Below are 14,178 nucleotides of genomic sequence, written 5' to 3'. Positions count from 1 at the left end.
CGCCCAAGTTTTGATCCTGACCATGTTGGAGTATGCTGCAGAAGCGGTCGCGGCCCCAAATCTCAAGCGAATGCCCCTCCTAATATTCCCACAAGAACTTCTTCAATCCGAGAGAGCGCTTCAGCCTCGGAAGATGACCGCGAAGGCGATGACGGCGATATCGTTGATCGAGATGTGCTCCGGGGTTTGCATATTGTAGCATCGGCAGCTTGTGACGAAGAAGTAGATGCTTTTGTGCGTAACAGAACGGGTCTGCGGCTGCGTCGATTTCTGGCAGACTTGAAGGTGCTGGAGACACTTCGCGATATCCAACCCGTCGAGGGTCTTGGTCCTGGTGCGAGGCGGAGGAGGTCAACCATGAGGCAATTGAAGCGGCAGGTCCGTCGGTTTCGGGACGCAAGAGAAAGTGTTATGGCTGCTTAATAGGAAAGGAGGTCGATTGTTGAAGTCAATATTGATACTCTTATTCAAGGTGGAAATCAATATGCAGTTTTTTTATGTTCTTGAGTTGCTGGGTTATGGTATATAAATTATAGAAGATGAACTATGTACATTGTGTTTTGCTCGTCTCGAATCATCATAAAATAGAGTTACCTACCTGGTAGTTTTGATATTTTCTTGTCGTAAACCGGCATCTCGCTTCCCGCCAAAAGAGGCTCGCATGACAACTGAATACTAACACGTTATCCTAATACACTTGAGACGGGATATCTTTTGCGAGCTCCAAATAAAAGCCGAGCTTCATGACAACCAAAAATCGCTCCAACGAAAAAATCATAACATCATTTCACACTGTCCGCTTCTCCTCCAGCCCATCACAACCAGTTGTCTGCGTGCACGAGGTCTCCTATCGGTTTGCTCTCCTCCAGTATATGCCTAGCTTCTTCCGGCGAGACGAGCATGTCCTCCATGATGAGCTGCACGCCCAGCTCAGCCACCAGCACGGCCTGGATAAATGCCGCCGAGCCCCTCCCTGCAATCACCTTGTCGTGGACGGCCTTCTTCTTGAGCATGTCGCTATACTCCTTGACGAGGTAGTCGCACATCATGTTGAACCCGCGGGGGCCGTAGTACCCGGGGTTGAGGTTCTCCTCCTTCTTCATGGATCGTCCTTGGCCCTGCTCGATCTTCGCTGCGAGGCGGGTGCGGTAGAAGGACTCTTCGCCGTTGATGATGTCGAGGAGGTGGGTTTGGTGTTTCTTGAAACGGGATTCGAGGGTGGACCATTCTACTTCGGGGTAGGCTTTTGATTCCCACGTTGCCATTGCTGATTTCTTCCTGTGCTCTTCGCAGAACTTTGTTTGGAGTCGGACGTTGAGGCGTTTACCGTTTGAAAAGTCCTTTAGTAGCTTCATGTCGACTGTGGCGCCGCACCAGGGGCACTGCGCGCCGCCATCGCCTTCTTTATCTGGGAAGAGGGAGCCGAGAGAGCTCAGGCCGCTGCTGCTTGCATCGGACAAGTCGCCGTCTCCAATGTCGTCGCCGTTGCCGTTGCCGGGTGGTACGAAGTCTGAGAGCTGTGCGGGCATGACGAACTTGGCGGGCGGCGGTGAAGAAGTTATTGGCGCTGCATCTTCTTCAGGCTCACCCTTTACCGCAGTTGACTTTCTTGAGCGCAAAGGGTTGGGTTTTTTTCGCTTCGGTTTCGCTTTGTCTTTTGTAGCACGTTCGGCACCTCCCGTAAAGGATCCTGGTTGGCTGTAAGTCACGGTATCATCGTCCTCTTCGTCGTCTTCATCAGGATCCTCATCCTCGTTCTCGTATAGAATAGGCTCAACCATATTTAATCGGCGGGTCCTTTTGATCGGAGAATCGGCGCCAACAGAATCTGGCACAAGAAACTTCCAGCTCTGTCGGGGCGTGTTGGTGCCGTACTCGGGAGGCTTCTTGAACTTGACAGGCGTGGACGGCTCTTCTAGGCCTGCGCGTCGTTAATCATCTGTGGCAGGCATACAATGGCTGGCAAACATGTAGCTGTACGAACCTTTTGGTAGCCGGGCTACCTGAGCAAGGAGGCTTTTTTTCCCAAACGTGTTTTTTACCTTGGATTGCTTGGTAAAGCCCTGGGCATTTAAGAGGTGATTGGCCATATTCAGAGGCTCTGCAGTCGGATCCGTTTTGGGGAGTGCATTTTTCTTTGGTTTACTCTTTTCGGGGGAGCCATCGGATGGGCGCTTCCTCTTCTTGGCCGTTGATTGCGACTCTTCGGGCTCTTCCTTTAGCTTCGATCCCTCTTTCAGTGTTGACCGACGAGTTTGCCGCCCACCCTTTTGGCTTTGGGAGGTGAAAGTGGTTGACGAGATAGCTCCTCGGGGCGGAGCATCATCTGAATCCGAGCTGTCAGCAATAGGCTGTTCAGCTTCCAGGTTGTCTGCATCTTCAGCCGTGCCCTCGTCTTCCAAATCACTAGACGCAAGTGGTGGCGCAAATATGTCGTCAAGAACAGGCTCGTCAGGAACAGGCTCAGGGATCTTGATCTGAGAGCGTCTGGTCTGAGTCCTGGACTCCGGTTTCGGTTTCGGTGCCGCTTCTGTTGTCGTGGTCGTAGTCGTGGTCTTCGTCTTCGTCTTCGCCTCAGTCCTGGACTTGATCGATTTGAGTAAAGGCTCGGGTGAATCAAGATAGCTTAATCCTACTCTTCTTACTGGTGGTGTAACCATGATGCGTGTCCCTTAGCTCTAAATAGAGCTCCAGCGTCAATGTCGCTCAGAAGAAGCTGAACCCCCAATACTGTGGCCAAAGAGCCAATGGTAATGCCACCAAGATTGAATTGCAACTGCTAGATTGCCCGCCTCGGCAGGGTTGGAAGCCTGGCTCTTAAAAAATACAAACGGCCTCGCAATCAATTGTGGTGTCGGCAATTGAAGATTTGACCGTCAGACGATACACAGCGCGTCTTGGACGCGTGCGCTATTGTGATTCGAGGTGGGACGGCGTCTTTTAGTTCGATAGCACATCAAATCGCTAAAGCTCGGATATCGATCTTGCGGGGTTCATTGCCTGGACGATGATGGGCAGCAGAAGACGCAGAACTCGGTGACCAATTCACCCCGGAACGTCAATAAATAAGAGAATTGGTAATACTGCAAGTTTGGAGTTGAGGGGAAATCAGTCCATAGATCCATCCATCGTAAAGGCGGTCGGACATTGTGCAAATACCCGTAACAGCCACAGGTACCAGGTGCCCCGCGACAGCACCAGCTGCAAGGCTACCAGCGCCTGTCCTTGCAGGGAGCTGACCCCTGGAAACGAAGACCTCACCTTCAAAGCTCCGACAAAACAACAGCCTTAGACTCGACCACACCGCTGGCTTGCTTGCGTCAAGATCGAGCCTTGACATTTTACCATGGCGCTCAACCGCAAATATGCGGCGTTGCCAGACTTGGTACGATTCCGCGGCAAATGTGCAGCAGCTTAACGTCTAACCCGTACCAGGACTCTGCGCCAGATATCTACGAAACCCCAGAGTTGACAGATGACAATTCTACAGTTCCGGTAACAGCTCAAGCTTCATTTCCCTTTTTTAAATCACAGCTAACACTGGGTATAGACGACTGCAGCTCGGACGCTTTCCGACGATGAGTTCTACGGAGTAGACGACGAGACTCAGAACATCTCGCGGTCAAGGTTGCGCATTGACGAAGCGCGCACTCGATTCTCCCCAGCTACCATTGATATTAGCGGAGCGGACTTCTCAGACCGTGTCGACGGCAAGCGACGATCATATAAAGCATCCAGCCGCCGCCAACGGATATTGCAAGATGGAACAGAAGAGCTGGGAGATCTTTCCGATGATGACGATGTGGAAAGTTTGGAGCGCAAGATTGCCCGTCTAAAGCGAGAAGTGGAAGAGACCAAGGACGAATATGCCAAACGAAAAGGGGCTTCAGCCGGCGGCGATGATGGCTCCCCGGGTGATTTGAGGCTCGAGTCTTTAAGCCAAACTTTGGACGACCTATCTAGGCGCTCTGGCATCACTGGCATCCAGAAAATCGATCCAACATCTTCTAGTGCAGGCGAGGCTGTGGCAGGATCACTCGAGGCTGGGCCTACATACACTATTACCTACGCACCGACTTATGAGCAGACACATGCTCTCGCCAAGGCGGCGGATTTTGATCGCAGGCTGTTAATCTTGGAGAGGAGCCTCGGCATTAGCTCATCATCCATGTCAGAGGCCGGTGAAGGCGGACTTCCTCGGGCAATTCTTCCAACGCTCGACTCTCTGGAGAAGCAAATATCGACCCTCTCGCAAGCGTCAACTGCCAACCTAGACACAATCAGTCGCCGAGTACGAGCATTGGCCACTGAACAAGACAAGTTGAATGAATCCCGCGAAAAGGCAAAGGCTCTACGAGAGGAGCTCGGCAAGCACGCGGGGGCCCCTCAGGCTGACACGTCCGAACAAGAAGCCAAGATCAATGCCTTGTACGCAATCCTGCCTACCATCGAAAACCTGACGCCTATATTGCCTCCTCTACTTGACCGCTTGCGATCACTCAGAGCTATTCACGCGGACGCCGCAACCGCCAGCCAGACACTAGACCAGATCGAGAAGCAGCAGGCAGAAATAGCCACAGAAGTTAAACTATGGAAAGACGGTATCGAGAAGCTGGAAGAAACCGTGAGCAATGGCGATAAAGTCATGAAGACCAACGTGGAGGTCATGGAAGGCTGGGTAAAGGACTTAGAACAGCGACTAGAGAAGTTGACATAGAGCCAGCGTTGCTGATGTTGCGAATTTACCGTCTGCAAAAGAATGATACCCAATTAAGCGAAGCTCCAATAAGAACCTAGAATTCAGTGTCTCCCAAAATACCATTAGCGCCCGAGCTTTCAATTTCCAAGCTCTCCCCTCAGTAGCTTTAACGGAATCTCCATTTAATTGGAAGCTTTGGATGGCTGGGGCCATCACGTGGAGACGGGAGCAACGATTACATAAAAGCCCCCAATTGCAGCGTGTTATTCCTCCTTCCCTCATTATCAAAACCACGATTCTCTTCCAGAACAAGATACAAATTGTTCGCCATCTAGGATGTTGTAAGTGCAAATTTTCTTTGCATATCGCATTATCCTACTCTCTAGCATGATGTTCCAAAATAGCATGTATTACCTGATCGCTATGATGTGACAATTTATCACCAAGATCTCTGATTCTAGAACTTTTGACACATTTCATTTCTTTAATTGCCGTTGATAGTAGAAAACATCTACGCTAACATACTTGAGAAGAAGCAATCGTTAGAATACGCATCCAATTCCTCTGCCGAGTTAATCACATCATATTTGCTACTTCTTTTTCACGCAAACCATCCATCTCCATAAGCTACCATGACATCATCCGCCCCGAAACCCCCGCGTGGCCACTTCAGCGTGCTCTATTTTGCCGGCGCAGGCTCTTTCACGGGACGGGACTCTGAGAGCTTGCCTGCGCCTTTGCCCTTGGGGAAGCTTTTTTCCGAGCTTGAGTCACGATATCCCGGCGTCCAGGCCAAAATCCTCGACTCCTGTTTGGTAACGGTCAACCTTGATTATGTAGACATTCCCGAAGACGGTGAGGGCGGCGCTCTGATCCAAGAGGGAGATGAGGTTGCCATAATTCCACCCGTCAGCTCTGGCTGAATATCTGGCCGTATTTTTTGCCCGTATAGTGACGCGTGCGGCCAGGGACCAAATTCAGAGGGACTTTCAAGGAGACACATGATCTTCCTGGGGTGGTGAGAGCAACGGGTCTCGCTCTGGATCTGCTCTGCCGGTTCGGTTTTGAAATGACTGTTTCCACCGAGATAGCCATTCCCAGCTGATCACTTTTTGTTCGGATTTCCGTATTCTCCGAACCGTAACGACTGCTGCGGCAACGACCAAGACCGCTGCCAACGTTGACAAAACAGCTATCACAACTGCCAGCGCTGTACCAGATGAGACTTTACACCCAAGAGGTCTCGTCCTGACCTCCCATCGCTCATCTGGGTGTGGACAAATATTACCACCAAAGGCCGGCGCCAGCACCGGGACGGTGTACTCATTTGGCACGCATGACCACGTCTGCACAGACAAAGCGTCAATATACCGCTGTCAGAGGCCATAATTCATGATCGTGGCACACGATGAAATGATTGTAGGAAATACGGGGGGGGGGCGCAGATTTCATGTAAATTCAGTTCCGGCATGGGGAGGCTCACATAAGGGCACCAGCTACAGCCTTGGCTGTTCAAGCATCCCCCGCAGGCCTGCTCAGCCCAGCATCGTTGAAAATGCTCATCCGTGTTTTCGGCAGCTGAGAAGCTACCATTAAAGGCTCCGGCGGCTTGGAGACGCATCTCGTATAGACTCATTGTAGGTAATCGAAAAGCTAAGCAAAGCCAACTGTGATGCAGTGTTTCTGGTAGTTGGTAGATAACAATAGAGAGTTGAAAGAGCTGCGTAGTGGTTTAGAAGCGACGGGTGGTCTGATTGCACAGCCTCTGTTTCCCGGACTTGGAAGAGGCCAAGCTCCTGGTCAGACCGTGCGGGGAACAGAATGAAAACAAATAGAGTTCAATGACAGCGGCAACATTAGTCAGGTTTGCATATGCGCACGGCGGTTTAACCTGCAGTTTGAGTGTAATATTGCGTACAAGCTCTTTATCCATAATCGAGGGGAGTATAGCAGCTTCACGCTCCCAAGTATATGCAGACTAGCAAAAGAAAGTTCTCTCTATCTTGCCTATTGCCCGGTACCCTCGACTATTTTCTGATAGAAAAAAGTAGCAATTGTCGTAGGGAACACTCCCATTTCGACATCAGTCCTCTAGAGCACCCAATTCTCGGCTTCATACGTAAACCCTATGAAAGTTGGTTCAACAAGCAACACCACGGCTTCCAACGGAGCCAGCGACGATTGCTCGCCCTTGAAATCATCCGTCGTCCTCCCATGCGTGCTAAAGAGCACCTCAATAGGTACATCAGGACTCCCCATCACCACCTCATCCAGCGAAAAGTTGCACATAACGAGTGCCATCTCCGTTGCGCTCCTCCTCCTATACGCAAACACCCGCTCGTTGGCCTTGTAGGCGAGCTGAAAGCTGCCGTAGACGAAGAGGTCCATGTACTTTTTGCGCAGCTGCAGGACTTGGCGGTACGCGTGGTAGACGGACTGCGGGTTGCCGGTCTGGGAGGCGGCGTTGACGTCCTTGTAGTTGTCGTTGACGCGCATCCAGGGGGTGGTGCCGCTTGTGAAGCCGGCTTGGTGGGTTGCGTCCCATTGCATGGGGGTTCGGGCGTTGTCGCGGGATTTCTTTTGGTATTCTGCTTTGACGAGCTTCTTGGCTTCTTCGTCTGCGGTGTCTTTGTATAAGCTGGAGTAAGTAAAATAAAGGTCAGTATGAACTTCATCAGAGGCCGTGTATATAGCTTTCCCTCGCATTATATGGGTTTATCGAATCAACTTACTTCCAGTGATTAACGCAATCAATGTCTTTGTACTCTTCAATGGGCCACTCCTTTGGAACATTCGTCATGCCAATCTCCTGTCCCTGGTATATAAACGGCGTGCCGGCCTGGAAAGCATGAAACACGGCAATCATCTTTGCACTGGCCTCGCGGTGCTGAGGATCATCGTGTGCGAAACGGCTGATGACTCGCGGCTGATCGTGGTTTTCCAGGTAGAGGGCGTTCCAGCCGTCGTTGTTGTACATGAACTCTTGCCATTTGGTGACAACCGTCTTTAGCTTTGCGAGAGTCCATGTCCCGGGAGAGAACTTTCCTGTCGGGCCGTAGTCAAGATCCATGCTGGATTTGAACAGTCAGTTTTTGTGGTGGCACGTAGCTTAGAGAGGCCTCCATGATGCTCTTTCATAGGATTCCTAGTCGACTTACTGCTCAAAGTGGAAAATCATGTTGAGTTCTCCACGGTCGGCGCCCACAGCCTTGATGATCTCATTCTGATCTTGTACGCATGGCATTTCTCCCACGTTGAATGCACCATACTCTCTAAGAATAGCGCCGAGATCTGTCAGGTACTCGTGCAATCTAGGTCCGCAAGCGTAGTATTCGTGGCCCCGGCAGACCACCTTATCAGAGTCTGGGAAGCGTTGGTCTTTGCTGATGAAGTTGATAACATCCATCCGGAAGCCGTCTATTCCTCGATCAAGCCAGAACCTCATAACCTCATGGACGGCCCCGCGCACGTCCGGGTTTTCCCAGTTGAGATCGGGCTGCTCTCGGCAAAAGAGTCGCAAATAGTATTCATCGGTTGTCTCATCGTATTCCCAGGCGCTGCCTTGGAAGTGACTTTCCCAGTTGTTTGGGGGCTGTCGATTGCCTTGGGCATCGTATTTGGGTGGACGCCAGATATACCAGTCCCGAAAGGCATTGTCCTTTGACTTTCTTGATTCTTTGAACCACTCGTGCTTATCGCTTGTGTGGTTGACAACAAGGTCCAGGACAAGTTTCATGCCCCGTTCATGGAGCTTGTCCTTTAGAGTATCAACGTCACTGATATCTCCATAGATGGGATCAATCTTCCTATAGTCGCTAATGTCATACCCCTACTCAAATTATATTAATTAGATAGGCACATATATCTCCCACAAAGTAGTGTACATATGTATGTCTGTACTTATAGGGTAGCGGATCAGAGCCGAGAGTTTAAACCAACCATATCTTTCTGGGGACTTGCGAATATGGGCGACAGCCATACTATATCCACGCCGAGGTCCTTGAGATAGTCTACTCGTGAAATGATGCCCTTCAGATCGCCAGTTCCAGAGCCCGTGGTGTCTTGAAAGGAGGCCGGATATACTTGGTACACCGAACTCTCTTTCCACCAGGTGCGAAGCTGTTCCGTGGAGCCCATATCGAGATCTCTTGAGGAGTAGCCTTGATCTGGATCGTACGAAGGAGTTTCAATTTCAACTATGTTTGGAGACATCAAATTCACTGAGAGCATGTTCGTAAGATGGAGGACATTTCAATGTTTCCTTTAGCCGTATCTATAGAGTATGCGGGGGTTTCGCGGGGCTTGCATCCACTGTAAAGAACACTATGTCCAGGCTATCTCCATCATAGTGGAGGTAGTTTCATCATTGGAGACCCGTAAGAAGGCCAAATAGCGAGCACTATTCGCGGATACAATGAGACGGGAGCACAATTGAAGCTGCTAGGCAACTAAGGCCGTGGAAAAATGCACTGCTCGGCCCGACGAAAAGTTGTCCGGAGTTTCAGCCGTGAGGTGAAAGTCATGTCTGACGCCGAATATCTCCCCGCATCTTGCGCCGATTTTATGGCGAGACAGTTGCAGAATCCTGCTGCAATGATGGAACAAGATGCAGTTACGGATACTGTATAAGTACCTATCAAGGTGCATGCTCCTTGAGTTGAATGGGCGATCGGCAGAAGTATTGGAATATTGAAACCAACTTGAAATCACAACCACAACTCTGTATTTGCTGAGATGTAACCTCATGATACCGGAACAAAGACGCTACATGCACATGTACAGATGAGTGCATTTCTTTATGCATCAAGTGCCTGCCTCTTCACTATTCATGTACATGATCTCCAACACTTGGTACGAAGCATGTAATACCAAGTACCGTACCTTCAGCTTGACACCTGATGCTACCGACTCGACGGGACATTGGGGTTTCAGGTTTGCCTACAGGGATGCCTCTGAGCTAGCGGCCGTTCGCCGACCGAGTTTGCCGCGTAGCCCTCTTGCAACAATCAGGTGCTGCTGATGCAGATAAAGTGTTGACAAGAACGATGGTTGTGCTATTATACGCCCATTACATAGGTGATAGGAGGCTATGCGGGCAAGTTTCCGGTGGCTTTTGACATGGCACAGGCTTTGGCCTTTACTCATCCTCCCTTGGGCTTATCTCACCACTACTGTGACACAGCTGTCAGATGATTGACATGTGTTTGTGTTGGCGTCATGCCCGGACAAGGGATTCCCCGATGAACGAGACATTGGCTCTTGTTTGGTGCTGAGCTGACCAGCTTCAGGTTTGTCTTGGTAGGGATTCATCTGGCATTAGTGGCTCGGCTGAATGAGGAGAAGACTTGGACTCCATGTCGCCCGGCGAGATTATACGGTGCCGGGGGGTAGGGAGTGCGTTTGCTATGCTCGTACAAGACTGTCGTTGCTCGCGGTGAAATTGACGCAGGGTCCTTTTTAACATCAAGTCATATTGACAGTAATATCATGATTTTTACTTGTGTCCGTAGCCATCGGATGGGGGGGAACTCAATCTATCCGAAATGCATTCCGCATCAAGCCTCCCGATACGGGCTATTCCGTCCAAGCTTGCTTGGCCCATCGACGTGTGACGCTCATTTCGAGGCACAACAGACCACCATACTTACTGTACAGCGAATAGCGTCATCCAGCACAGCCGCGGCGGCCGCCATCAAACTCTACTGTACTGTACTGTAACTGGCATGAATCCGGAGTTGACTCGAGCCCTGGCCCGTATCCGCGGCACACTGATGGCCCTGAGCCCCGGCAGAGTGGATTGGAGTGCAGGCGCCGGCGACGGCGAGATGCGAGACTGTCAGCAGGGGGGAATAGTAGCCTCAAGAGAGCATAAGGCATCCATGGTATTATTATTAGTAGTAGTACTTTATTACATTAGTATTACAGTACTTCATTAGGAGCATGAAGCAAGTATCATGTTGTGACCAGGAGGCGCTCGGAGTCCGATTCAATTGAGATTGGATTTGATGAGGTGGAGAGGGGCAGCCAAGAGGACAACGTCAAATAGCAATTTTGAAGCTTGAACTGACAGGTGCACGTTGCTGCTAGACGGGTACGGCAGCCTCCGTACCTGTACCTCCCAGCGCCCCCATGATGGTAGCTGTGCGGAGGTACTCGTACTAGACGCTGCTGAACTGCCGTAGCTGCGGAATCAAACGCCCACTTGGCACGTAGCCGCAGCCCATTTGCGGGTGCCGGTATCCGCCGCCCCGAGCGGGGAGAACGTCATTTTCATTTTCCCGTATTCAGCCCAGCCCAAATGTGAACAAAGAAGACTCGACCTCTCGATGGACTGACTGACTGAATGATTGATTCGACTAGGTGCTGACCAGGAGGCTTACAAGGCACGGCACTTCTCACAGGCACGGGACAGTATAGTATAATAGGCAGATTAGATCAAGTATTACTACTAGGTAGGTAGCATTATTAGCAACACGGGATATTGTCTTATACTGTATTCAGCCCGTCCTGGCCAACGATTCCGGGTTGGGCGATCCCGTTTGATTGGCGCCCATGCTAGTGCCATGCCATGCCACCGCGGATGTACCTAATGTACGAAGCATCCCGGCTGCCGATAGAGTAGGCCGTTTGTGAATGGTGAATGGTGCTGCACTCGCAAATGAGACGACGACTAATCTCATGTTGCCTTGCCCTTCATTTGCGTGCGTGTGCGAGTGTGACGCAGAGGTACGACTTACGAGGACGCAGTGCAGCAGAAAGCCCTCACTCAGCTGCATTCACCACCCCCCTCGGACGAGAATTTGATGAGATCAGAGGCCGAGGGCATGCAGCTACCTACATACATAGAGGGTGCGACTTTTGGTGATGCGCAGTTTTCCCGTGCATTGGTCAACTTCAGGCCAAGACCTTCGGGTTGGGCAGGCAGCAGTATTTTGCTGCCATCTGATTCATCGCTGATCTCGTCTTGTGCAAGCCTTGACCCCCCTCCCTCGCACAAGACGGCTGACAGGCGGCGTTTGCACCGTGCTGCGTCTAATTAATCTAGAGTCTCACCTTTTTTTTTTTTCAAGTCAGGGTTGCTTACAAGACCCGACGCTGCTGCAGCTTTTTGCAAAACAAGCCGCGTATGTACCGGGGATGTAGGCCTAGAGCATGTATGTACATATGCCGTGCTGGACACAAGAACCCTGGATGCCACCATCGTCGATTGGGCAGCGTCATTCCAATACTTGCTACATACGAGTACAGTATGGAGCTCATCGTATTAAAGCTGCCGAGGCCTTTTTAAGCTACCAAGTACTAGGTAGGTCCTCAGTCCCGCCCGTCCTAAAAGGTGTAAGAAAGAGAACTGGAGCGAAAAAAAAAGACAAGCATCCCCTCTTCTCGTGGGCTTGCCGCCAGAGCATTGTGATGAAAAAAATGTGTCGCCGGGTGATATACTTGTGGCTATACTGTAGAGACAATCCACCCCTGCGCAAAGCCATGGAACACACGAGAAACCAACCGGTGTGCATGTGATATGATTGTTGAATTGCGAGTCTAGTCTAGCGAGACGTTAGTGAGCCTAGAGCGCCAAGTTGCTGTCCATGTATTTTTAGACGTCGGATGGTTGTACGTTCTTGGTATGAGAGCAGCTGCCCTTTGTGATTGATCTTGGGTTGTACCGGCGGCTACTGTGAATACCTGCCCGGTACGAAGCGAATTGATTGAGCCCAAAAAGCTGCTCCGATGCTAGACGAATAGGTACCTAGACTACGAGGTAGTAATTAAAAGCAGCCAATGACCAAGTACGAGTACACGTACATGCAACGTCAAGCTCTGCTAATTTGACAAGTGTGTGTGTGTGTGAGTGTGTGAGACTCGGTGCGTTCGTTGTGCCTGTCCGCTTTCTGCCACCGAGCTTCCGCCTCGCCTCGATTTCGATCAACCCATCAAAACTGCCAGCCCTCCGCCCACCCCCTCACACCCCCTCAGAAAGCAGAGCTAACGAGCAAACTGTGTTCAGCCCTGCCAAACCTGCTCTGGGGCTGGCAAAGGCTCTGCTCGTTGAGTTTTGTACTTGGATAATCCCGCGCCGCAGCCGACAATCCCAGCTCTCCATCTCCAGCCCCTCGTCATAGTCATACGCAGACGCAACGACCGTCGAGGCGAAAATCTTTGCTCTGCGCCCGACATCATTCAGAACAACACAATCGCACCCTCTCCAGCAGCGCATCCGCCCGGTCGAGAATGACGTGAATGCGCCTCGACGACTCCAGCACCTGTTCCGAACGCATGGTAGTGGCCTGGAGCTCTCCGCTAGCGCCTAGGTGACAATGGCTGAGAATGAAGCTGCTTTCCGCATCAGCTCCGGCACGAGCGCCAGCACCGACAGCACTCGATCCTCCATCACGGCGAAGCCCTCGACCCCGACGGCGGCTTCAACCGAAGCTGCATCGCGCAACGGCATGGGCATGGGCGTGGGCGTGGGCGCAGGTGCGGGTGTAGGCACAGGCACAGGCCCGGCGCACATTGACACGGACGCTTCCACGCCCCATCACCATAAGTGAGTTTGAGAGTTTGCCCAGCTTCCTCGTCTCGTCTCGTGCCTCCAGGGCGTTGTGTTGGCGGAGGCCGGTGCCGTCGCTTGTTCGCGACCTCGTCCCGGCCGTCCGTCCCGATCGCCTTTGTTGTTGATCTACTACTGCTATCCGTACAACTGCAAATGTCATGTCTAACGCGGGTCCCTGCGCCTGTAGGAGCCTCTCACGAGATGACGACCTCCAGGTTTCGCCCACCTCGACCGCCACCACGCGAATGTCGCCCACGACGTCGAGAGAGAGCGGCCGCCGCTTGAGCGACCTCACCAACTACCGCCGCGACCTGGCCGTGCTCGATCCCCCGCGAGGCCATCCCAACCCCGCCAACTATGCCGCGAGCCTCGTCGACGAGTCGGCCGACAACATGTCCATCTTCTCGCAGTTCTCCCCCGGGCTGCACGGCTTAGGATCCCGTACCGGCGCAAGCTCGTCGCTGGGCATGCAAGACTCTCCCGAGCAGCTCTACTACACAGATGGGCGGCGGCCATCGGCTGCTAGTGTCACCACGACGGCTAGCAGTACTGGATCCAAGGCTAGCGGTCCCCGTGGCGGCTTTCGCAAACTGCAGGGCTTTTTCGGCGAGGAGTTTCCTGGGCGCGATAGTTCCGAGAGCAGCCTGCCGACCTCTTATATGGGGAAGGACCAACGATCGCGCTCCTACAGCCATACTCGCCCGACGCATCGCGATCGTAACTACTCCAATGCCACCGATCATACAAGGGATGCTTCGCCTGCCTCGTCACGACCCAGGACCCCAGTTCCGGCCCCTGAAGTAGTGCCCTTTTTGTATCAGGATAATACTGTAAGTCCGCCTTGTGTTTCCGATCTTCGTTTCTTTCTTCTCCCCCTCCTCCTTGCTTTGTTTTCATCTTCTTTTCTTCACCTCACTTTTCTTTTCCC

General features: G+C 51.9%; 7 protein-coding genes across 7 annotated transcripts in view; 4 read left to right on the top strand and 3 right to left on the bottom strand.

Annotated features, from left to right (window-relative positions):
• Window positions 1–93: 93 nt before the first annotated feature.
• M431DRAFT_60286 (hypothetical protein) lies at window positions 94–423 on the top strand (the record flags this gene model as incomplete). Its single annotated transcript, XM_024921563.1, has 1 exon — window positions 94–423. A coding segment is annotated over one exon (330 nt), but the record flags the coding sequence as incomplete, so codon positions are not given.
• Window positions 424–815: 392 nt separating this feature from the next.
• M431DRAFT_77753 (hypothetical protein) lies at window positions 816–1,529 on the bottom strand (the record flags this gene model as incomplete). The annotated part of the gene is made up of 1 exon (XM_024922613.1): window positions 816–1,529. The coding sequence occupies one exon, from the start codon at window positions 1,527–1,529 to the stop codon at window positions 816–818; it is 714 nt and encodes a 237-aa protein (XP_024777258.1).
• Window positions 1,530–1,566: 37 nt separating this feature from the next.
• Window positions 1,567–3,007, bottom strand: M431DRAFT_505152 (hypothetical protein; the record flags this gene model as incomplete). Its single annotated transcript, XM_024918590.1, has 2 exons — window positions 1,985–3,007; window positions 1,567–1,921 (listed from the first exon to the last, which is right to left on the bottom strand). Coding segments are annotated over exons 1-2 (1,013 nt in total), but the record flags the coding sequence as incomplete, so codon positions are not given.
• Window positions 3,008–3,139: 132 nt separating this feature from the next.
• On the top strand, window positions 3,140–4,781 carry M431DRAFT_136385 (hypothetical protein). The gene is made up of 3 exons (XM_024912547.1): window positions 3,140–3,385; window positions 3,436–3,495; window positions 3,551–4,781. The coding sequence occupies exons 1-3, from the start codon at window positions 3,347–3,349 to the stop codon at window positions 4,715–4,717; spliced, it is 1,266 nt and encodes a 421-aa protein (XP_024777256.1). The 5' UTR covers window positions 3,140–3,346; the 3' UTR covers window positions 4,718–4,781.
• Window positions 4,782–5,153: 372 nt separating this feature from the next.
• Window positions 5,154–5,855, top strand: M431DRAFT_344665 (hypothetical protein). Its single transcript, XM_024914436.1, has one exon. The coding sequence runs from the start codon at window positions 5,332–5,334 to the stop codon at window positions 5,620–5,622; it is 291 nt and encodes a 96-aa protein (XP_024777255.1). The 5' UTR covers window positions 5,154–5,331; the 3' UTR covers window positions 5,623–5,855.
• Window positions 5,856–6,790: 935 nt separating this feature from the next.
• M431DRAFT_79426 (glycoside hydrolase family 13 protein) lies at window positions 6,791–8,836 on the bottom strand (the record flags this gene model as incomplete). The annotated part of the gene is made up of 4 exons (XM_024922814.1): window positions 6,791–7,337; window positions 7,432–7,770; window positions 7,858–8,528; window positions 8,639–8,836. The coding sequence occupies 4 exons, from the start codon at window positions 8,834–8,836 to the stop codon at window positions 6,791–6,793; spliced, it is 1,755 nt and encodes a 584-aa protein (XP_024777254.1).
• A 4,178-nt stretch (window positions 8,837–13,014) lies between these two features.
• Window positions 13,015–14,178, top strand: part of M431DRAFT_2676 (hypothetical protein) — a gene marked incomplete at both ends in the record, with an annotated part of 7,113 nt that continues 5,949 nt past the window's right edge. The window contains 2 exons of the mRNA XM_024913922.1: window positions 13,015–13,244; window positions 13,438–14,080. Coding sequence (XP_024777253.1) covers window positions 13,015–13,244; window positions 13,438–14,080 — 873 coding nt within the window. The remainder of the gene's footprint in view (window positions 13,245–13,437; window positions 14,081–14,178) is intronic.

Source organism: Trichoderma harzianum (assembly GCF_003025095.1).
Source record: "Trichoderma harzianum CBS 226.95 unplaced genomic scaffold M431scaffold_3, whole genome shotgun sequence".
In the NCBI taxonomy this organism is placed as follows: Eukaryota; Fungi; Ascomycota; class Sordariomycetes; order Hypocreales; family Hypocreaceae; genus Trichoderma; species Trichoderma harzianum.
This window is presented reverse-complemented; position numbering and strand designations above follow the sequence as displayed.